The following is a 23,428-nucleotide window of genomic DNA, read 5'->3' as shown; positions in this document are numbered from 1 at the left end:
ATCAGCCCCAGGCCTTGCTGAGGTATTATCTAAGGTCAAATGTTACATTCGGTCCAGGTTCACTGGCAAGAAGCACTCTAACTCTCTAATTGGTTAGAACACATTTTATGCAATTGAAATGCTGTAATCAGGCTGAAGAATTTGAGTTCTTGCAGTATTTAAAATGAGAATGAGAAAAGAAAAATGTGAGGCAAAGGTGAAAAGAGCCAGGGGCAGCAGAATAAAGCTATGGTAGACTTCTTCAACTTTGGGTCCCCAGACGTTGTTGAACTTTATCCCTCATTATCCACAGCTGGCATAGAAAATGGCCCTGTTTTGATACCCCAATTGTGTTTTCACATTGTAAGCCCCTTAGGAGTCAGGGACCTGTCATCTCATTCTTTTCATCTATGTACACATATATGCACTATATAAGTAATCAGAACATATATAGCAGTAGTCACTCTGGAGCCCACAAACTCATTTTCATTTAGCCAGCTGGCCTCCAAGGAACAACACCCTGACTCAGATAAAAGGGCAGGCAATCCAAAGGTCTTAAGAGATGGGAAGAGGGGGGCTCACCTTTCCCAAGCAGTATTTTGTAGGTAGCCTCCTGCTCACAGATTTCCTGAGGGGATGGCCTTTTGGCTGTAGCTGCTATCCACAATCGACCCCGGTGTGATGTGTACCAAGTCCTGCCTTCTACCCTGGAGAGGGAGGAACAGAAACAGATTCAGTCTCCAGGAGGTATGCCTTCCTCGGCACTCGCATGATTCAGGGAACACTGAATTGCCATTCTAGTATCCAAGCTGTGGATTCTGGGGGAGGCAAGCACCCTTGGCACAGACAGTCCTTTCAAAAAGAAGGCGCTAGTGACAGAATTAAAATTGCAAGCTGAAAATCCATGAATGGGCCTCAGGCATTAGGAGACCGGATTAAGGAATCATGATCTTCAAAGCACCAAAGTTTATACATTCCCCATTTATCCATAAACTGCTGACCCATTTCCCCCCAGCTACAATACACTGCCAGAAACAAACTTTTTACTTTTACTGTATTTCAAAGCTGACATTCTCAGAATTCATCCTGGAGTCTCGCCATTCTGTTTTTTTTTTTTTTTATAAGAATTTATTGACATTTTTACTTATAACAACATACAACCTTAACCACACCTACATTTATACACATACCAAACAAATACAATTACACATCTAATACAAAAATTGCCATGATTTTTCTTCTTAATTAGACATCTCAAAAAAAAAATTTCTTTTTCCAATCTTGACAGTTGACTTCCCCTGCCTTTTCACCTTCGAGTTTATATCCATAATCTACTTTTTAACCTCTTCATTTAAAAAAATTAAACTTAATTATATATATAAAGTAAAACATTCATCTTAATCTTCATCTTAGTCTTAATCGTCTTAATCTATAAACTTAAACCACTTAAAATGACTTCATTTATACTACATCCTCATAAATCCTCACAAATCATCCTCATCAAATCTATCTCTTCTATCCTTTGAACTGCTGCTAATAACATAAAAACTTGAAATATCTCTTTTCATGTTCAAACAAATAATAAAACAAACTATTGTTGACAGTGTTCACCCTCCGATTTCAAAATACCATAACAGATTGCTTTAGATTTTACTTAATACTTCACCCCACACCCCCTCTGTCCATTCTTCTTCTCCTGATGGCATCAGCACTGAACTTCCATGTAACTTCCCTCTCCCAACGTCCACAGATCCAGGCACAGTCCAAAGCTCTCCTTGCCACGAGCTCCGAGGTATCCAACTCTCCCTCTCTCAGCTTCTCCGGTTCTTTGTAGCATTCCTTTTCTTCTTGTAAATACCTTAATTCTCTGTCCCTGGCCCCCGAGCTCACACCTCGGGGACTGGATATAGCAAATCTTGACATCGCCTTGGGGCTGCCACCCCCAACAGGCGAATTTCTTCTCCGAAGTAGCTCATTCATTTCTTCCCATCTTTCCATCCATCCTCTCAGCTCTTTGACAAGATTTTCTTCCAAAGTGTCAAAAGTTTTGTTAGCCTCCTCTGTGGACAGTTGGTTCCATTTCAGACCCCCACACAAGACTTTGACTTTTCTGTAAATTAGTTCCACCTTCAAGGCAGTGAGCCTTTGTTCATCTGTTAGTCCAGAGTTCAATACCAGTTCAAGGACGAAACCCAGCATACTGGCAGAGGAGGAGGAAGTGGGTATCATATTTCTTCTCCTGTCTCTTTGTTCGTCGCCATTTTCCTAAGCTGGAGCGCAAACACCGCAACTTTAAATAGAGATATTTTCCGCTAGTTAGCTTCCCAAGAAAAAAGTTTGCCAGTCTCATGTATCGATTTTAGATACTTTATAACCAGTTCTGTGGCAGCAATCCCTCAAATTGGTTAATTTCTTAGGCTCGAAGGGAGGGAGGCAGGCTGCCTTTCTCCTTCCCCCCGGATCGTTCCAAAAACACGATTTCTGCCAAGATTATTTACTCACGACCACCGGGTTCCTTTAGCTCCATTCTTCACAGGTAGAACTTGGACGCTCACCGCGGGCTTTGCCGCCGCATTTGCATCCCGGTTGGGGCATATCCCCGTAAGCCCGGCTCCGTTGTCCCTTCACCCCCACTCCCCCTTTACAGGGGGGTAGGGGAAGGGTTCGGAGCCTCCGCGGGCGCAGCCGGGGAGCCCAGGGTGCGGGACGCTCTTCCCGCACCCCAACCGGAGCCGCGCGCTGCGGTAGCGCGGCTCCTAACCCCCGGGATGGACAAGGCGCTTCAGACCCGAAGCAGCCTTCGACCACCCGGCGATGGCGTCGCCGCCGGAACGGAGTCTCGCCATTCTGACGGCAACAACATATCTACAAAAGAAGAGCCAGCTGGGTCAGGCCATTAGCCCTTTCTATTCCAGCATCCTGTTCTTACAGTGGCCACCCAAATTCCTGCGGGAAACCTGCATGCAAAATTTGAGCACAAGATCACTCTCCTCTCTAGAGTGGCTTAACAATCATTCTCTACATGGGGACAAATAGAAGAAGACTCCTTCACCCCAGTATGGCTCCCCTTTATCAAACACATAGCCCAACAAGACAATGACAAAAATCCACCAACAGCATACAAATCAATATGGCTAAGCTGATCCAAAACACCCACCCACCCCACTCACACATGAAAACAAAGACCACCACAGCCAACCACAAATGAACAAGCACACCCTAGGCCAAGCCCAACCTCTCACCACCAAAGGAACACAAGCGAACAACAGAGAACCTGCACAAACAACGCTGACACCAAACCCTACATACATTAAGTAAAATAGAAACATAGTCACCCGTGGGGGGTTCCATTCCCAGCTCCTGTGCATGTCGGCAGGGCATGCATAAGCCCTGCACCACAACCCCATTCTTCCCTCTTCCAGGTCCAAAAGGAGCCACCTAAAATGGTCACCGCCTGTATGACTAAGTTATAGCCATTAACTTCAACAGATCTGCCCTGAGTAGGACTAGCGATAGATACAACCCTCAGTCTTCTGATCTACATTTAAGTTAATACAGCAGTTGTTCAAAAGGTTAGCTCCTTTCCACCCAGAGGAATAGAGGAAAACAATACCACCTAACACTTTAAATGGGAAGTGGAAAATTTAAGGCCAGAAGCCAGTAAGTATAGGTCAAAGTTAATCACTAGAAGCTGGTCCTTTTAAAAATATGTAACCTTTAATTTTACTACACACTTTCTCCAAGAAGCTGACAGTTCCCAGCCCTTTTATCCTGACAGCACCCCTGTGAGACAGCCCAAGCAGGGATTTGAACCTGAATCCCCAGGTCTAAGTTCAGTGCTCTAGCTGATGCATTAGATGCCTTTCACCTTCTATTACATGAATAAGCCTTTACTGAAAATTAAGCCCCAAGGAATATTTCTGCAAGTGAAAGGTCTCCTTGTGTCTCTTACATTGCAGCAAGGACAAAAGTGCCTCATGTCCCTGTTATTTACACATTGCAGTTACTGACACAGAAAATTAAGAGGCTCTGGATAACGCTCATTAGATAAGACAGGCCACTCCATTTAAGGGAAAATCATCCTCAACAGATAACTGCACATGGGTTTCCCTTAAACAAGCTGCTCCCTGTCTCAAATGCTCTCAGTTTCAGGTCTTCTACTTACCTTTTGATCCCTTTGACCAGCAGTGAGGCCCAAGGCTGATGCATGCTAAGGCACCAGCCATCATCCGAGATCTCCTGTATCTCTCGGTCCTGAATTCGTAAGCGACTTCTTTCCAAACATGCCTCACTTCCAGCCTCTGCAGAAGGGACATTTTTCCTGTGCAGGAGCAAACCAGTCTGCTCCACCCACTTAAAACAAGAACAACACACAAATAGGTTAACATTTTTCTATTTAAACTGCAAAACAGGGATGCATGAAAGTGTGTCTCAGATGTTTTATAGCTTGTGGGTTCTGTCAGGTTCATCCTACTCCCGTGTAGGACCCTGGCAGAGGCACATGCTTGACTGGCATGTTCTCTCCCTCCTGGTCGGTCGTTCAGGAGTTTCAAAAGCTTCCTCTAGCCCGAACAGCGACTGATCCCAAAAGGCATCAGCACACTTAAGGATCCTGCAGAGTGCTAGCAGTTTGCGTAACAGACTCAGCAGCACAGCATTTTGGCTAAACTACTTTATTTAACTATAATACACTCAGAGAATTGACTCAGCTCCTTCCTCTTTCTCATCAGACAGCAAAGAGAAAGAACAAAGGACAATAGTTCTACATCACGAAACACAGTAGTATAAACATCCTGTCTCCATCACTTCCCACTCTGTGGAATGAAAACATACACCGTCATGTGATAAAACCAATCCCATGACTGCAAACACGGAGCAAGAATCCTAACAGGTTCCAGGTGACAGCAATGCTTGTGACTCTTATACTGAGCCCAGACTCAAACTTCAAAAAGTAATCCTCCAATGAGGACCCTGAAGATCTGGGGAAGCATACACAATCCCATGCAATTATCGTACAGTGCCAGAAGATCCTGCTGTCCAGGAATAATAGTAATTTATTAATTGCCCCAGTCACTCTGGGCGGCTTCCAACATATATAAAAACATAATAAAACCTCACTAGGCCTCCAGCAGGAGATACCCTGGACAGATCCCTGGGCTGGTTCTCTGCCTCACTAGTGGCAAAAGAGCCCTTGTTCAAGCAACACTATTTAGAGCAGGGGTAGGCAACATAGGGCCCATGGGCCAGATGCGGCCCAATCGCCTTCTCAATCCAGCCCACGGACGGTCCAGGAATCAGCGTGTTTTTACATCAGTGGAATGTGTCCTTTTATTTAAAATGCATCTCTGGGTTATTTGTGGGGCCTTCCAGGTGTTTTTACATGAGTAGAATGTGTCCTTTTATTTAAAATGCATCTCTGGGTTATTTGTGGGGCATAGAAATTCGTTCATATTTTTTTTCAAAATACAGTCCGGCCCACCACATGGTCTGAGGGACAGTGGACCGGCCCACGGCTGGAAAAGGTTGCTGACCCCTGATTTAGAGCATAAATGGCCAAACTGTGAATTGCTGGATTCTACTGTCATATAAGTTATAGAAATAAAAAAATAAATAAAGTTGAGATGTGTGTGAGAAAGGTTGAATGAGTGAAAGACAGAATGTGAAAGTTGTGTTTTCAAGAAAACTGTGAGAGAAGGACAGAGCAGCAGTTGTGCATGAGCTCATGCTATAGCTGTTAATGACAAAGGAAGGAGGCAAAGATAAGAAAGTTGCTATGCCTTGTGATTAAACCAGTAGAAGCTAGTGAAAGGATTACTGCCATATATGGACATAACTGCCCCTTTGCTTCCCTTTAATTGTAAATGTATGAATGCTTGTGCTTTTTTCATATTTGGTGTACCACCCTTTCAACTACTTGCTGGCTGATGCTGTGTTGTACTAGCTTTGCAACACCAGTTGCATCAGGAAGACCATAGGTTCCCCATCTGAGATCTAGAATTTTATTAAGGAGGAAGAGTACTGACCACAGGAGCTGGCTGGAGAAGGTTTGGGTTCACCAAGACTCCAGATTCTTCATATTTTCCTTCAGGGTTCTGCTTTGGCTTGGTCAAGGTTCCCCTACTGATAGCTTCAATTGTTTCATCCAATCTGCAAGGAGTGCCAAAGAGTTTTACATTAGTCTTTGCAAACTACCCTGCACGTGTCCAACTGAAAATGCCTTTCCAGGCTCCCTTCACCTTCTTTGCTACATGAAACTTCCTTGCTTGGAGAAAGATAGAAACACCGTGCAAAGGTGCATTGGCTACACAACTGTAGCAGACCTCCGCCATAGGAATTGCAATGTCAGTGGTGAGGTGATAAAAAGACCAATTCATGAAATGTACCACTTGCCATGAAAGGTTAATGGACCCACCGACTACTGTAGGATTTCAACAATCAACAAGGGATGGTCAGCAACATGCAGCACTTGTGAGCTTTCCAGCAGCATGTGGCTGGCTATTGTTTAGAGACAGAAAGCTTAACTAGATGGACACACCTTGGCCTAATTCAGCGAAACAATTCTTCTTTTCACTCAGAGGAAAAGTTTAATGACCACGCAGAAGCCAGTGTTTTTTTCTGGCGCAAGGGTCCTAGCAAACTAACCCTGATCTTAAATATTTTACGTGTGAGTCTATATTGTTAATAATGAAAAATGTTCCCAGGAGGTGCATTTAGGATCAAGATGAATGAGGCTAGGGTACTTCACCAAATCCTTGCAGCACCACGATTCAAGCCCTGCTCTGTTTCACTTCAGGCTATTACATTCATCACTAGGAGCAGATGCAAAGAAGTATCATCCTGGGAGCTTCATCTATTCAATTGCACACACTCTCTATCCTTGTTTGTGCATGTGACTGTGATGTCACAAAACAGGATGTAGAAGTGAGAAGACTATCAACAGTAAGAGCAAACTGGATGAATACAAGTCCTATTCCTAAAGGAGAGAAGGATGAGACAAGGGGGAAAGACCAGCCTCAAACATTACATCCATTTGACCAAAAAAGGAGCAGTTGCTTCTGTAGCCATCAAGCTTTCCTCTGTCAAAAGTGAATCCACCACCCTGACCTAGTGTGCCATGATACTCACTTGCTGTGATAGTCTGCCATGCCACCCTGTTCCTCCAGGATCTGCCGTCCGGCAAAGTCAATTGTGATCTTTTTGGAGAGTCGAGAAGCATGCCTCAGCTCCCGTAGCTCCTTCTCTCTCTTTTCCAGTACTTCCCTTTCCTGTTTTGAGAGCCACTGATTGGAGTCAGTAGCAAAGTAGTCTGACTCGTCATCGATGACTTGAGTTCGGCGCGCACTAGCATGGAAACCAGAAGACAGTCATCCAGCAGCCCCGAGAGAAACACAGTGTCATTACGAAGGACTGATTTGTTCCTTTAGCCTTGCACAGTTTGCTTCAGGAGTGGGCAACCTGTGGCTCCTCATGCTCATTTAATGCAGCTCTCAGCCTATTCTCATGCAAGTGGCAAGGAGGGCAGAAAGTGGAGTGGAGGAAAGAAAGAAAGAAAGAAAGAAAGAAAGAAAGAAAGAAAGAAAGAAAGAAAGAAAGAAAGAAAGAAAGGCCTTGCCAACTTCTGGCTTTAATCTTGCTCAGTGCCTACATGTAATTTGCAACAGGGATTGCAGCCCTCAAAAGACAAAAGGGGGGGAATACCCCACTCCTCTCCAGGGGCTCAGGAAGAGGTCTTTCCCATCACCTGCTATCTGACCCCTTTTTTATCTGCAGGTGTCAGGGAACATAGGAAGCTGTCTTATACAAAGTCAGACCAGTGGTCAATCTAGCTTGGTTCTGTCTATACTGTCTGGCAGCAGCACTTCAGGATATCAGATGAGGTTGTCTCCTAGCCTTACTTGGAGATGCTGGGGACTGAACCTTCTGGGATCTTCTGTATGCAAAGCAAGTGATCACACAGTGTCACACAGGGTGCCACTGAAATGTGAAAGCCCAAAGTCTGGCAGCTGGGTTTAATAGGAGCCACTAAGCTATTACTACCTAACAGCCCATGATAGCATCTGTAAGTAAAGAAAGAATCTGTGGGCGCACATTGGATTCAAGATAAATTGGATGGGAACTCTCCAAAGGGAGATGAGAAAGTTTGGTAATAATAATAATAATATGATAAAAGATAAAACATTAAAGGCTTCCCTAAACACACTAGCACACTACTTCTTGCCTTGTAGCACAGAGATGATCTTTGATGTCAGATACTACAAGTCCTATATTCCTTTACTTATTTTCTTACATTTATAATCCACCTTTTTCCTGGCATACACATGGTTTCCAGGCCACATACACTCACTAGACCCAATCCTGCATAGCTTCAGCAAGGCAGTGGCTCACGTGCCTTTGGACCATACCCTGGGGCAGTAAGAGACAATCAATAGCCAGTTGCTCATAACAACTGGCCATGGTGGCAGAAGAGGCTATTTTAGGGTAACACAACTGCTGCAGCTGCATGGGGTGCCACAACTATGCTGTAGAACAGAGTGCAAGTGGGGGGATGACGACGACTGAATTTTAGTGTCACACAGGGTGCCACTGAAATGTGAAAGCCCAAAGTCTGGCAGCTGGGTTTAATAGGAGCTGCAATCGAGCAACATCTAGAGAACTACAAGTTCCCCATCCCTGGTCTACAGCATGGGACAAAGGTGACCCAATGAACACTGCTTCACACATATGCTAGGGACAGAAGCAAAGCAGGCACAGTTTGTATTCTCTCAATCTGAGTAGCTGAAATTGTCAAATAAATTCACCCCCTTGGTGGTGTTATCCTGCTAAAAGGCAAATCCAGCTAGTCGAGATTCAGCAATTGACACAGTGGGCATCTTCACATCAAAAAGCTTTTAAAGAAAACCTGAAGCTTTTTCTGTCAAAAGCAACCTGCTAAGTAAAATATGAAACGTGTGTGCTTTATACAAGAGAAAGTGCAAGAACAGGGCCAAGGACGAAAACTGCAAATATTAATATTGGAAATCAGTCCTCAAAGCTTTAGCAGAGAGAGTTCAGTTTGTGGTTCAGGCTGCTCATAAAGAAGGATAGGAGAATCTTTCCTCTCAGGAAGCCTCTGGATCTAGACACATGTCTAACGTTCTCTGTCAAGTACCTTGTTTTGTCATACTCCAACAGCTTGTCCTTGTGCTTCACAGCCACCTCCAGACCTGCCTTGAGTCGCGACTCCTGGCGGGGGAGTATGTCCTTGCCACTTATATCCACCTTTCCAGAACTCTCAGTGCCTGAAATCCACAAGAGTTCATTGTGACCTGCACTCCATGCACCAATTTACACATCCACCTGGCACAGATTGCACTGGTGGCACTTTGAGAATAAGTTCTGCATAGGCTTGCCTGTACACCAACACACAAAGAGGGGATGGAGAACCTTTTCATCTGTCAAGGGATGCATTCCCTTGGCACATGGGTGGGGTGAAGCTGGCGGGGGATGCGGACCAGAGCCAAAAGTGAGCAAAGCCACCCCCCTTTCTCTCTTTCTCCCACATTTGCCCCCTGCCTTGCCACCCACATGAAATTGGGCTGGGAACTATTTGCTACTTGCTGCCCACTTCTGATATAAGATGAGGAAGAGAATCCAAACCACTTCCTCTGCAGAGGAACAAATGCTCCATTTGGAGGGAGCAGTTTGGATCCGTGGCAAATAGAGCATTCATTTCCCCCTCAGCAGAGGAAGTGGTTTCAATCCAAATCAGACTTCTAAAGGTCTCTGATTAGCTCTGAAAGTGCATTTAACTGGGGACCAAGCAAGTCACTCAAATAAAAATGGTTGACAACAGCCACCAAAGACTGCTGCAAGTGCAACGTCCAACCCAGCCAGGGTTATCCAGAAGGAAGTGGCATTAAAACAACTTATGGACAGAACACTTTTAGCTACCCTTCTAAATAAAACTTAAAATACTCTAACCTGTGTAAGAAAGGATTGCAAATCTTTAAAGTTAGCAAAATTCCCTGATCCTGCAAAGAAGGTCTGTGTTCAAGTCTCCCCCCTCCCCCCCCCCAAAAAATAAGCTACCAACCTGCCAGGAGCTTCTTCAACAGCTTCTGGCTCTTGTTGGAATCTCGTTGCAAGACATCCTGCTCTTCTTTTGTGCACACCTAAAAGAGATTGGAGAACAATGAGATCTGCTCTCTCCATGCAGGAACACATGGCCATGCAATTAATTGCCTTCTGCGGTTGGCTCATCAGCACCATCTGCTGACTTGCATGCTGCTTTCCTACAGAATTATGCCTAAGGTGGCTCACCTCATTTCAAATGAACAATAACAAATAAAACACACACACACATTGGAAACACATAGAAACAATCATAGTATCCGTTATATATATATTTATACAACCAATGTATGAAACAATACAAGTAGCTAACCAAATTTAATAGCATAAATTGAACAGAAGACAGAGTAATACTAACACAAAAATAGAATAGTAGCATCTAAAACATCACCATGTTCCAGATGATGCACCAGCACCCAATAGTTTGGGTCCAAGACTCAAAATTTTCAAACATCCAAAGACCCCATCCTCATCTAGCCCATTATACCTCAAATGGCCCATTGGTCAGAACCCAACACTGGGTCACAGCCTGAGCCAAGGGGAGTCACACTAACAGAACTAGCACCATCTGAAAACATGATAATAAATTAAGAAGTGGGCCCACAAATACATATTTGGGCCACTGCCCAATGCTGTCTACACTGACTAGCAGTAACTCCACAATGTGTCAAGCAGCATCCCCCTCTGCTGCTCACAGCCTGCCATCTAGATCCAGAAAATGAAATTTCTACACACTATTAATAACACCTGTTATCAAGTGCCTATTTTTTTTTCTAAGCACTGTGCATATATGAAAGGGCAGCCATAAGAAGATTTGAGGTGCACTCCTGTCTTTGTCTGCTTCCCATGGCTCTCGTTTCAGATTGTACCTCAATTTGCTAGGTGGGGTTAATCCATTGAACTCCACCTTTCACCTGCTGCCTGCTCAATACCAAAATCCACCAGGAGTTCTGAAATGCAGCTTCCATGACAGCCCTTGTAATTGTCCTGGAACTGCTTCTCATGGTACTGGTTTATGAAGTTTCAAAGCAAGATTTCGGGACATTAAATAAGCTTATGTCTGTGAGGCAAACTATGTTTAGAATAAAACTTCAAAAGAAGGTCTAAGAACCATGTCACATGAGAAGCAGCTCTCTCTTTGATGAGAGATTTAGATCTGAACAGCAAAGAGGGATAAGTCTTTCCTCTTTTCCCTGAGAAGTAAAACAGATATAGCTTAGTGCACTATACAGGATACTGAACAATATAGTGCTAACCTGATATAATTAAGCAAGGTAGAAACTGAGGGGCACACAAATATATACAGGAGGTTGTTAACATACCAGTGTCCCACAGAATAAGCAAGGCCCAGAGCCTTCTTGCTCACAGACGATGCGCCCACATGTCAGACAGTTGTTGATGAGCTTGTGCTTCTGAGCCAGGCACTCGCAAGGGTGGCGCCCCGGGAGCATGACTGTCAGTTTGTCTTGACCCTCCTTCGTGTACAAATTGACGTATTTTGCCTTCTTCTTGCAGGAGGAGCTGCCGCTGTTTATCTCCTGGGCCTAAGTTATGCGGAGGTGTTGCAGGAGGGGAGAAGAAAACACATTTCAGAGAACAACTGGAGTGAGAATCTTCTGAACTGGAATGCCTTACCTATTTTTCCACTTCTTTTTGACCAACGTAAAGATTGCGGAAGGTTCTCCCAGGACAAAACAACCTAATCATTGTCCCCTCTTGCAGAGTTTGTTTGGTACTCAAGTTTTTTATGCCTCACCTATCAGGGAAGTATTCCAGTTATCTCTAGCTTAACTTTATCAACTTACTTTATCATGCAGGATGAGAAGCCATGTCATCTGTATCATCAAACTATCATTATGAGAATAGGGAATCATGGCAGCAGAACTATTTCTGCCAAGCACAGAACCATACAAACAACTTTCTGAGATTTGATTGCAGGGATTTGTCCTATGCCTTCATGAGATATGAAGAGATCTTTAAGGCACCCTACTTGGGAAAAAGAAGAGAAAACTGCCATGGCCCTCAGAACGCCAAACAAACCTCCACTGTTAGTCCATACGCCCCCGAATACCAGTTGCTGGAAATCAGAAGTGGAAAGTGTTGTTGCACTCGGGTCCTGCTGATGGGCTTCCCAGAAGCATCTGGTTGGCCATTGTGAGGACAGAATGCTGGACTAGATTGGCCATTGGCCTGATCAGCAGGCTCTTCTTTTGTTCTTACTTCATTTGTGAGGGGCAGAACTTTGTATTCCCATTGCCTTGAAAAGACCCATGAGTGCATCTGCTGGTTGGCAGCAGAGGGGAGGGGGAGCAACACCCACTCCATGTGCATCTGTCAGAAAGTTGGTGGCCAGTTGTGAGAGAGCAAGGAAACCAAAAGGTTGAATATGGGGTGGGGTGGGGTCTCCACCGTATGAGTGTGGGGTGAGTTTAGTGAAGTGGGGAACCTCCTATGAGACAGGAAAGGATTTCTTAATGCAAGTTTACAGGTGGCCATTGGAGAGGATGAAGTAAAGGAGCACCTAATTGGTATCTGGATTACATTTTATCAAGTGGGTCTACTGGGCTTTCATAAAATGTACTGATATGATTTTTTAAATTGTACTTAAATATACACAGGAAATTGCTTTGAACAAACTGGAAAACAGGGTGTGAATTATTTAATAAATTGTGTAAAAAAAAAGGTAGCATGAATGTGCCAAATCAAAATGATGGGAAATTTGCAAACCCTAACAGTGTGTTAAAGCTGTTGGTCACAAGTGTTCCCACTGTATTGAATAAAAGAAACAGTGGCATACTCTTTTAAAAATAATAATAATAATAATAATAATAATAATTTATTTCTGATTGTGAATAAAAATCTGAACACAAAAACCAATGCGTCAACTATTTAGAAACAGTAGTCACTTCATCCATTTCAATGGCTTTATTGACTGTGATTTTTATGGTAAAAGATTAGGCAACACTTATTCAGCTGCCAAGAGATCTGCTGAGATTACAGTGCCATCTATCACAAAGAACCCTATGGAAAGCTTTCCAGGAGAAGGAGGGAGCTAGGCAGGCAGGCAATAAATCCATTAGGGCCTGCTCTAGCTGGGCTATCTATTACCAACTGCCCTGTTAGAAAGATACCAGGAGAGAAAGGGAAGCAGATGAAGACCACCTCAGAGTTTGATCCAGCTAAATTGTACCCTCTCTCCACTTTTAATGTTATTGCAAGTCAGCAAAACTTGGAAAACCTGGTGAGTGGAAAATATTTTTGAGATAAAATAGCATGGACTGCACACTCTGGAAGACTTTGAGACAAACAAAGCAGTCTAAATGAGAAAGTATGCCATTGGTGGCACGCATACCTTGGTATGGGAAAGGAAAGATACATAAAGGATTCTACAACCATATAATTAGGAAATCATTAATAAGATTGTGGGAAATATATAAAGATTTGATAGAACAGAAAACACCTTGGTGGTTATCACCAATTGAGGCTTCACTACTCAAACCGCTTGGCAAGAAAGAAAATGGCCTACATACAGAGACTTATTAGAAGATCGAGATGGAAAATGGAAATTAAAAGATTATGAGGAAGTAAAGGGATATGTGCAGAGCTGACTACATTACAATTAAATGAAATTTACAAGGAGGACAATAAAAAAGGGTTCAGTTATTTTGTTTCTAGATTTCAGGAAGAAGTTGTAGAAGAGAAGGTAAAGTTGTTGAAGAATCCCTATAGTATCTTGTTACAATGGGAGACAAAAGATGAAGAGGTTAAATCAGTAATGATAAAATGGGCCCAAGACGTGGGCCACAATATATAATTTGAGGATTGGGAAAAACTGTGGAAAGTAATTTTAAAATTTACAGATTGGGTTTTGCTGAAGGAAAATTATTTGAAAATGATGTACAGATGGTATACTACACCAGTCCAAATAGCTAAAATGTACAAAACCAAGACTAACAAATGCTGGAAATGTAAAGAAAAAGAAGGGACGTTTTTTCATATGTGGTGGGAATGTAGAGAAGTTAAAAAATATTGGGAAATGGTCTATAACGAAATGAAAAAAAATGTTCAAACGGACTTTTGTTAAAAAGCCAGAAGCTTTTTTATTAGGAATATTAGGACAAGATATACCAAATAAAATAAGAAGTTTATGTACGCTACGACTGTGGCAAGAGTCTTGCTGGCACAAGGATGGAAGAAAGAGGAAATACCAACAAAGGAACAATGGCAAGAAAAATCGATGAACTATGCAGAATTGACAAAACTGACAAATAAATTGCGTGAAAAGGACAATCAGGACTTTAAGGAGGAATGGGAATTTTTTATAAGATATTTGAAAAAAACAACGCGAATTAGAATCATTGGCAGGATTTGAATAAACATTCACAAATCTTATTGGCAAAATATGAATTTGAAAAACAGGAGGGTACATTTTTATATGTACAATATGCAGAAGTACTGTAATCTGAAGGTGAATTAAGAAAACAGCTGGGGAAGCTGGGGGAAGTCTGGGAAGGGGAGGGGAGGGGGAGGGGGAGCAGAGCGGAGAGCAGTGGAGGGGGAGGAAATATGTATGATGCTATTGATTGATTTGTATGTATTGAAATTTTGTTAATAAAAAATTACAAAGAGAAAGTATGCGATTAATCCTTTGGGGTTTTTTTAGCCACAGAAGAAAAAGGAACAGAACACACTGACTTTGCATATTTGTTTAAATTCTCAACAAGAAAAGTATGTAAGAAATCAACAGTCAGAACTCCTTAAACTCTAATTTGGGCTTCAGGTGATTTCCCTTTTTAACTTTTCCTACTTGTGTCCTTAAAAGGCATGTGGACAGAAAGTGGAAAGATTTTGGCCATTGATGACAGATTTATTCGTGCATTCCATGATAAAAGATGAAACATTTGACTCTCAGAATAGCAGACTCCTTATCAGTCCCCACAACTGAAATACAATGGCCCCTTTATGCTCTTCAAGTAAAAAATTACAACCAATACTTTTTTTGTTTTGAAGATTAGGCTTATGTCTTTGGATAAAGCACCCACAATGTCAATCTGACCCAATGGTGGACAACAAATGCACCTACCTTGGCTAAATCTAGTGGTGTTTTTACTTCCTCTACAGGCTGTTCAGCTTCAACATGAACAGGTGCTTCCTGTTTGTTTCTCCCTTTGCGTCTTCCCCTCTTGACTTGGTCTCCTGGCCGAAGAACCTCTGAGATATCTAAAAGATAATGCACAGTAAAGAAAAATTCAATAGCTCCTGCCACTCCCCTCCCCCTTTTCCTTGTAACATTCACTTACAGAATTCATTACATGGCACCATCCAGCTGATGCTTTGCCCCACTCTCTACACCACATCTCTTGCCATCAGCACAAGTCAATGTGCAACAATTTACCATCAGCACCTTTCATGAGGAGCACCAAGAACAATATCATATTTTTCAGTAATGCAACTGGATTCAGTGGTAATCTAAAAATGTTGCAATTTAGCAATCAAACAGTTATTTCTTCTGCTTACTGCCTCATTATACTCCCACTTACCATCTTTTTTCCGATATATTGGCAAAGGGTCAGAAGATGGCTGAGAGAACTTTTGCCATCTGGCTACCAGCTCATCCACAAAGTTCTTCTTCTTGCCATCTGCCCCCTGGATTAGGTCAGTAACATAATCTCGAATCTCCTCCTCATCCTCAATAGACAAGATATATCTATAAAGGAACAGAAAGTGCAGAAGCTTGAAGGAGTGCCTTGTTCAAAAGAGAACATGAAGGCTAAATGTTTTTGCTACTTAATTTCTCAACATGCTACAGTATTTGTATAATAAGACTTCTAAGGGCACTGAGGCAAAATAAAGAACTAAATGAGACAATGTAGTAGCAAATTAAGAGTTATGGTTGAATGCATCAGGAAACAATACACAAACTCCACACTCAGAAAGATCAGTGCACCCTTTCTTACTGATTTAACAAATTTACCTACCACTTGATTGCAAGAAAACCTCTAAGCAGTTTACAAAGTATAAAAAGAAAAATTATTGATAAAACAGTTAAAAGCAAGTATTTAAACACATTCAAAATATCATTAAAATCAACAGTAGCTAAAAGGAAATACATGTAACTTCTCTACATCTGAATAGGCTTGCATAAATAAAAATGTTTAAATAGGTACCAAAAAGTGTATAGGAAAGGTGACTCCCTGATGTTAATAGGCAGGGAGTTTCAACGTGTAGGTGCTGCTATACAAAAAAATTGGTTTCTTCTTATTTTTTATCCTATTATTTAAAACATGATTTATTATTAAGATTTTTTTCCTCCTAGTTAAAAAAGAGACATTCAAAAGCAGTGGTGCCCTAGGAACTGAGGTACCAACCAGGCTGTCAGCTAGATGAGGCAGGGAGAAGGGAGCCATTCTAGCCTCTGCCTGTATTTTTAAGTGTTTTGATCTGCCGAAATCAGCAGGTGGAGCACTTTACAGGACAGATATACGCAGCAGCTGCAACAGCTACCATTGTCCTTCCCCCCCCCCCTCTGCATGCATATATATATATATCTGTGTGTGTATGTATATGTGTGTATATATATGAATATTACATCAAAAAATTAAAAAGAAAATACACCACTCATCGGTTAACAAAAATATGTTATATAGAAAGTGAAATGTTACTAAAAAATAAATGTTACATAAACATTTAAAAAGTTCTTCATCCTTGATATTTCCGTCTCTTTTAGCGTGGGTCCTTCGTGCATGCAATCTACAGTAGTCTCCTAACTAGGTTGTTGTTGTTTAACTAATTGTAACTTTATTCTTAGAATCATAGAATTGTAGAGTGGGAAGGGACCCCAAGGGTCATCTAGTCAAACCCCTTGCAATGCAGGAATCTTAGCTGAAGAATCCATGACAGATGACCATTCTTGTTTGGACTTTAACAGTACTTTTTACAGCCTAGGAGCAAAAGTTGCCAGGATTTTATTATTGTAAGTAAATAGATTTAACTGAACAGGACAAGCAGAAATTCAGCAGGCCTTAGAATAACATTTTCTTTAAAAAAAAAGAATAATTTCTTTTAGGAATTGTAAGTGTCAAAATTCCAAGTGAATCAGAAGAGACTTTTTATGTATGTGACTACTGCTGCCTGGACACTATTAGCCCAGAGATGGAAAGCAGGCACAGTCTCTTCCAGAAAAGAATGGCAGATTAAACTGATCAGGAATCCCAAAAATTCCAATAATAATGGTGAAAATATACAATTTATCTAAAAAAAATCATTGTAAACAATTAAAATTATTAGTAGGATTGGAATGATGCTCGTAGTTAAAAGCTGGACTATGGTTTTATTGGAGATTAAATAGAATTGGATTAACAGAGAAGATGCAGGAGAAAAAGTTAACATAAGGACCCACAAAAGTGGAGGGGTTAGTCCAAGGCAACTTATGAAAATTGTTTTATTTGTTTGCTTGATGATGAATCTGAAAATTTAAAAATAGTCATTTATGACATTTACATCAATTTATTGCCATTCTTCTTCCTTCCTGCCAATGCTTTGTGTGGCTAGAATTCAGATTTGTTAGGAATTGTGAGTCCAAAACCCAGGCTTTATAGCTATTCAAAGCAGGTTCACGTGAAGACACCCATCATGATCTTGTTTATGCACTCTCATATTTGAGGGGAACAGGGATCCATTTATATATGTATGTATGTAGAGAGAGAGAAATTCAACAGGCCTACGTGTTTTCTGCTCAGTGGTGTAAGGAGTACAGGGATACTGTGCACACAAATACAGTGGTACCTTGGTTCTCAAATACTTTGGTTCCCAAACGCCGAAAACCCAGAAGCAAGTGTTCCAGTTTTCAAACGTTTTTCGGAAGCCAAACATCCAATATGGCTGTCAGCTATTGTTTTCGGTGTGCCTGCACCAATCAGAAGCTGTGCCTTGGTTTTCGAACGGACTTCCAGAACAAATTAAGTTTGTTGCTTTTGTTTTTGTTATTTATTTGTGTTTCTGTTTTTGAGGCTTTTTCGGTTATTTGTTTTGTGACCATGTGGAAACCCAGTTCAGTTACTGATTGATTGATTGATTGTGTGACTGCATAAATGGATAAAAGCCCCCCATCCAAGCAATGACTATAATCAGTGCAGTAAGAAAAAAAAATAATTTTAATTTTTATCATCTGCAACACTGTCTTATTTATTTTATAGTACAGTACATTGATTATTGCTTTCATTTTATGGCTCAATGGTATTGTTAAATAGTAAAATTCATGTTACAGGTAGGTAGCCATGTTGGTCTGCCATAGTCAAAACAAATAAAAAAATAAAAAAATCCTTACAGTAGCACCTTAGAGAACTAAGTTTGTTATTGGTATGAGATTTCGTGTGCATGCACACTTATTCAGATACACTGAAACAGAAGTCACCAGACCCATATATATAGTGAGAGAGTGAGGAGGGTATTACTCAGAAGGGTGGTGGGAATGGGAATGGGTGATTGGCTGATGGGTGTGGAAAACCTGTTGGCGCCTGTTGACGCCTGCAATTAGTCTTAAAGGAAAAACAAGGGGTGAGATGGCTAAAGATAGCTTTGTCATGTATAATGAGATAAGAATCCAATGTCTTTGTTCAGACCAGGACTCTCCATGGTTTTAAGTCTGGTAATGAGTTGCAATTCAGCAACTTCTCTTTCAGTCTATTTCTAGTTACAGGTAGGTAGCCGTGTTTGGTCTGCCATAGTCAAAACAAAATAAATAATAATAATAATAATAATAATAATAATAATCCTTCCAGTAGCACCTTAGAGACCAACTAAGTTTGTTCTTGGTATGAGTTTCCTGTGCATGCACACTTCTTCAGATACACTGAAACAGAAGTGAAATAGGACTTCTATTTCAGTGTATCTGAAGAAGTGTGCATGCACACGAAAGCTCATACCAAGACAAACTTAGTTGGTCTCTAAGGTGTTACTGGAAGGATTCTTTTATTTTTTTATTTTGTTCAGTCTATTTCTGAAATTCCTTTGTATTAAGACAGCTACTTTGAGATCTTGTATAGAATGCCCTGGGAGACTGAAGTGTTCTCCTACTGGTTTCTCTGTCTTGTGATTCCTGACATCAGATTTATGTCCATTTATCCTTTGGCGTAGGGTTTGGCCTGTTTGTCCAATATAGAGAGCTGAAGGGCACTGTTGGCATTTGACTGCATACACAATGTTAGAAGATGAGCAATTAAAAAGTCCTGAGATGGCATGTAAAATTCATGTTAAGTTGCTGTTTTAGACTTTTAAAAGACTGGAAACGGATTAATCCGTCTTGCATTACTTTCTATGGGAAAGCATGCCTTGATTTTGGGAACGCTTTGGTTTGGAACGGACTTTCGGAACGGATTAAGTTTGAGAACCAAGGTACCACTGTAATAATAATAACAACATATACGTCAATTCCGGTGCCTGTATAGGCATTTCTGCCTGTCCCACAGTTGCTAAAGGCACAGGAGCCCCACCGGGCCTAGCGTCGGTCGCCTGTCAAGCGAAAAGGGGGCGACTCGGCTCTCCCTGTCACAACGCCGGCAGCTCTTTCTCTCTGCAACCACCGCGCGGGGTAACGGGCCCGGCGAATCGACGCTTTCCCCCTCCCCTCCCCTCCTCTCCCCACAGCTCACTGGACAAGCTCCTCGCCGACGTCCAGCCCGAAGCCGCCACGCAGCTGCCCCACACACCACGACACGAGCGCCCCAGCCGCGGCCTCCATCCCGTCTTCTGCCCGAATTCCTCTCAGTGCTGGGGGAAGGAAAGAGCGGGTGCACCTTCTCCTTAAGCCGGCGGCACCTTGGTGGCAACGCCAAACAATCTCGGCTCAGCAACTACGGCTGTGCATCGATAGTTCCAGGACTAATTTGATCCGGAAGAACAGATCTTTAGGTCCGCTTAGCAGTCGTCAGGTCCCAGGATCGTCTTAAGAAAAGGATCCTAAAGAAGGCGGACACTAGCAGACCATTACTTAGAGTTTAAAATTGCCAAGCTGTACCTCTGATCCTAACATAAGCAAAGTGTGGTTTATCTAGGAGACAGGGTGATATAGATAAGGGTGGAAGATACTTGGATCCTCATTTTCTCTAAACCAGGAAGCAAACTGGGTGGGTGATCTTGAGCCAGTAATCCCATCTCACCCTAAACCTACCTCACATAGTGAAAAGAAATACATAGTGAAAAGAACAGGCGATAGTATGTATAGATAATTAAGAAATGGAAGCAGAAAATTGGGAATAAAAATCCCACAGAAGGAGATGCCATTCTCACAAGTTCTTACCCTGCTGCAGTTCCAAAGGCTCAGAGTTCTGCTCAAGCAGTTTCCATATTCTGCAAGGGGTGGGAAATGGTGCACTGTGTCCAACTGCCTTTCTTTTTTGCACATACACAAAGGAGACAGTGATCTGTGGGCTGAGCTGGCCTTGAAACCAGCAGCAACACCAGCAAGGGGGGGGGAGGCCTCCTGTGGTTTCCTTCCCTTCATATATTTCAAAGCATTGCCTGTGCCACTTGGTAAAATGGCTGTATACCTCCTCTGTTAATATACAAAGAGTAACTGCTTGATTCGTGATTCCTGCTCTGAATTGATTTCTGGCCTGGTTCTAATCAGCCCAGTCTATAAAGCAATATTATTGTTACGTGCTAGTGTGTAAAGTTCAAAAAGACAAAAGCTTTTTTTTTTTGGCCAATTCATATTCATTGCACTTTTTTCTTTTGTGCATGTCACACATTGAGAATAGACAGTAAGTTTCCTGTATAGAATGGGCTATTGAAACAGGAGCTGAAGAAATTTGGAACAAATGTATACATCTTAAGTAAGTAACATTTAATTTTACTACTGTATTCATATGCTAAATGTAGCAGCAAATTTAAACTCCAAAGTCATTTTAGATGAACGGGAAGCAAGTTTACCATTACCATATATTCAGTATGTCTTAGTTCTACCCAGTGGTGGAGGAAGGCGCATCGGCACCTGGGATGGCGCACCCAGGGGCAGGGCAAGCCGCCCATAGGGGCGGGCACACTGCAGGGCCTCTGGAGTCTGGCCTGCCTCCTCCCACTCAGCCACCCTACAGCTGGGGGAGGCAGTGGGCGACCGTTTGGGCAGCACGGAGCCAGCGCATGCCCAAGCCACTGTGTCTCTCCCAGGAGAGATGTGTGGCTAGGGCGTGCTGCAGGCCTGGCGGTGAGTGCCACCTGCATTTGTCACCCCCTCCTCAGTGTTGACACCCAGGGCAGATCGCACCCCCTGTCCTCCGCCCCTGTTCTACCCCCCTACAAGCATATCACTACAGTCTAAAAACCACTCCACTCTGAAAACTCATTAGGAATTTCACTAGGACAGAGCTTTCCAAACTTTTCATGTTGGTGACAAACCAGCTAGCAAATCCAAAAAGTTTATGAATGTGTTGTGAGAACAACTGTTAAATCTGTCCTGAACTAAAACTTAAATCTCCCAGGACATTCTATACAGTACAAAATCTCAAAGTAGCTGTCTTATTACAAAGGAATTTCAGAAATAGACTGGAAAGAGAAGTTGCTGAACTGCAACTCATCACCAAAACTTAAAACCATGGAGAGACCTGGTCTGAACAAAGACAATGGCCCATTAGAAAAGTGCAGAGGTTAAATGTGGAATGATCTTGTCTGCTCCTGTGAGAGGGGGGTTTGGATATTTCGCGTCCCCTCGTGGGAGAGGGGCCTGTATGAAAAGTTTAACCATGTACGATTTGTGCTTGTAATTGGAAAATCTTATAATTTTTTAAAAATAATAATAAAAATATTAGACTCAGGGCTACCCAGTGGGCCCATTTGATACACTGAAACAGAAGTCACCAGACCCTTATATATAGGTGAGAGAGTGGGGAGGGGTATTACTCAGAAGGGTGGTGGGAATGGTTGGTCAGGCTGATAGGTGTGGGAAACCTGTTGACGACTTTTAAACGACTGCAATTGGTCTTACAGGAAAAAGCAAGGGGTGAGATGGCTAAAAATAGCTTTGTCATGTATAATGAGATAAGAATCCAATGTCTTTGTTCAGACCAGTCTCTCCATGGTTTTAAGTTTGGTAATGAGTTGCAATTCAGCAACTTCTCTTTCCAGTCTATTTCTGAAATTCCTTTGTAGCAAGACAGCTGTTAGCCATTAATAAAACTGTTAGCCAGTAATAAAAAGCACCATTTTTCTCAGGTCTTGAATATGGAGGACAGAAATAAATTGTGTCAAATTTGACTTGGCATTGTAGTGTTGCATCAATCAGTTTGTTTTGCTTATATCTCCAATGTGTTCTCTCCTACGTGTGTTATAGAATTAGGTTACCAGATTCCCCGTTCCCGGGGACAGTCCCCAGATTTACAAATCAGTCCCCATACAAAATCAATTGAAGTTGAAAAGTGTCCCCAGATTAATAAAAAAAATAATAATCTGGTAACCTTATTATAGATTGCCTATTTCTTATTATAGATTGCCTATTTCTTCCTCTTTCAGTCTGTACCTGAAGAAGTGTGCATGCACACGAAAGCTCATACCAATAACAAACTTAGTTGGTCTCTAAGGTGCTATTGGAAGGATTTTTTTATTTTTGATTTTGTTCTTCCTCTTTCAGTCACTTTTGTGGTTCTGGTGGAATGTGTTGCTTAAGGGCAGCTCATTCCACAGCAAGTTAAATACAATTGTTATTCTTGTGCTGTAATCTTGTTGCTGCAGATTACTACAATTACTCTTTGGTAAACGGCACTAAAGTGCTCTAATACCAATTAAGTCGCTTTAACAAAAAAATGGGAATGCCAAAGTGAGCTTAAATTGGCTTTATACCTAATTAGCTCAGCTGTATTTGGTTTTGAATGGAACCATTCAAGATAGATAATGGCAGGCATTTAGCACCTGTAAGGCTTGTATTCAGTAACAAGCAGGGATGCACACAGTTGAAATCAGCAAGGTGTTTGTACCAGCCTTAATTCATGATTAACTTTCATTTATAGTGCACTGGTTCTCTTGAGAGACTTACTGTGGTAAGAGTTACTCTTAGATAAGTGTGCATAGGACTACTGCTGTAACTCAGACACACTGTCCTGGGAGTAAGCCCTATTGAGCTCCATGTGTTTGAGGAACACAGTAAGCTGCCTTGTTGTACCAGGCCACTATCATTTACAATTTGTAGATGTGTACTATGTTTCATCTATGGTAAGATAGCTAACATGAGTTTGGCCAAACTGCGAGAGGCAGTGAAGGATAGGCGTGCCTGGCGTGCTGTGGTCCATGGGGTCATGAAGAGTCGGACACGACTGAACGACAACAACAAGATAGCTAATCTTTTGGGGCA

The 23,428-nt window shown here is 42.1% G+C and overlaps 1 protein-coding gene across 1 annotated transcript in view; it reads right to left on the bottom strand.

Annotated features, from left to right (window-relative positions):
- The window catches only part of LOC117057091 (activating signal cointegrator 1-like), a 39,675-nt gene extending 19,796 nt beyond the window's left edge, over positions 1 to 19,879 (bottom strand). Inside the window, exons 1-10 of the mRNA XM_033167876.1 lie at positions 19,740 to 19,879; positions 15,630 to 15,796; positions 15,173 to 15,309; positions 11,412 to 11,633; positions 10,052 to 10,130; positions 9,128 to 9,257; positions 7,105 to 7,320; positions 6,003 to 6,126; positions 4,145 to 4,332; positions 562 to 686 (exon numbers count right to left, since the gene is read on the bottom strand). Of these exons, the coding sequence (XP_033023767.1) occupies positions 562 to 686; positions 4,145 to 4,332; positions 6,003 to 6,126; positions 7,105 to 7,320; positions 9,128 to 9,257; positions 10,052 to 10,130; positions 11,412 to 11,633; positions 15,173 to 15,309; positions 15,630 to 15,796; positions 19,740 to 19,828 (1,477 nt within the window). The 5' untranslated portion in view covers positions 19,829 to 19,879. The remainder of the gene's footprint in view (positions 1 to 561; positions 687 to 4,144; positions 4,333 to 6,002; positions 6,127 to 7,104; positions 7,321 to 9,127; positions 9,258 to 10,051; positions 10,131 to 11,411; positions 11,634 to 15,172; positions 15,310 to 15,629; positions 15,797 to 19,739) is intronic.
- Positions 19,880 to 23,428: the final 3,549 nt, after the last annotated feature.

Source organism: Lacerta agilis, chromosome 13, assembly GCF_009819535.1.
Source record: "Lacerta agilis isolate rLacAgi1 chromosome 13, rLacAgi1.pri, whole genome shotgun sequence".
Lineage (NCBI taxonomy): Eukaryota > Metazoa > Chordata > Lepidosauria > Squamata > Lacertidae > Lacerta > Lacerta agilis.
Note: the sequence above shows the minus strand (reverse complement) of the source record. Positions and strands in the feature narration are given on the sequence as shown.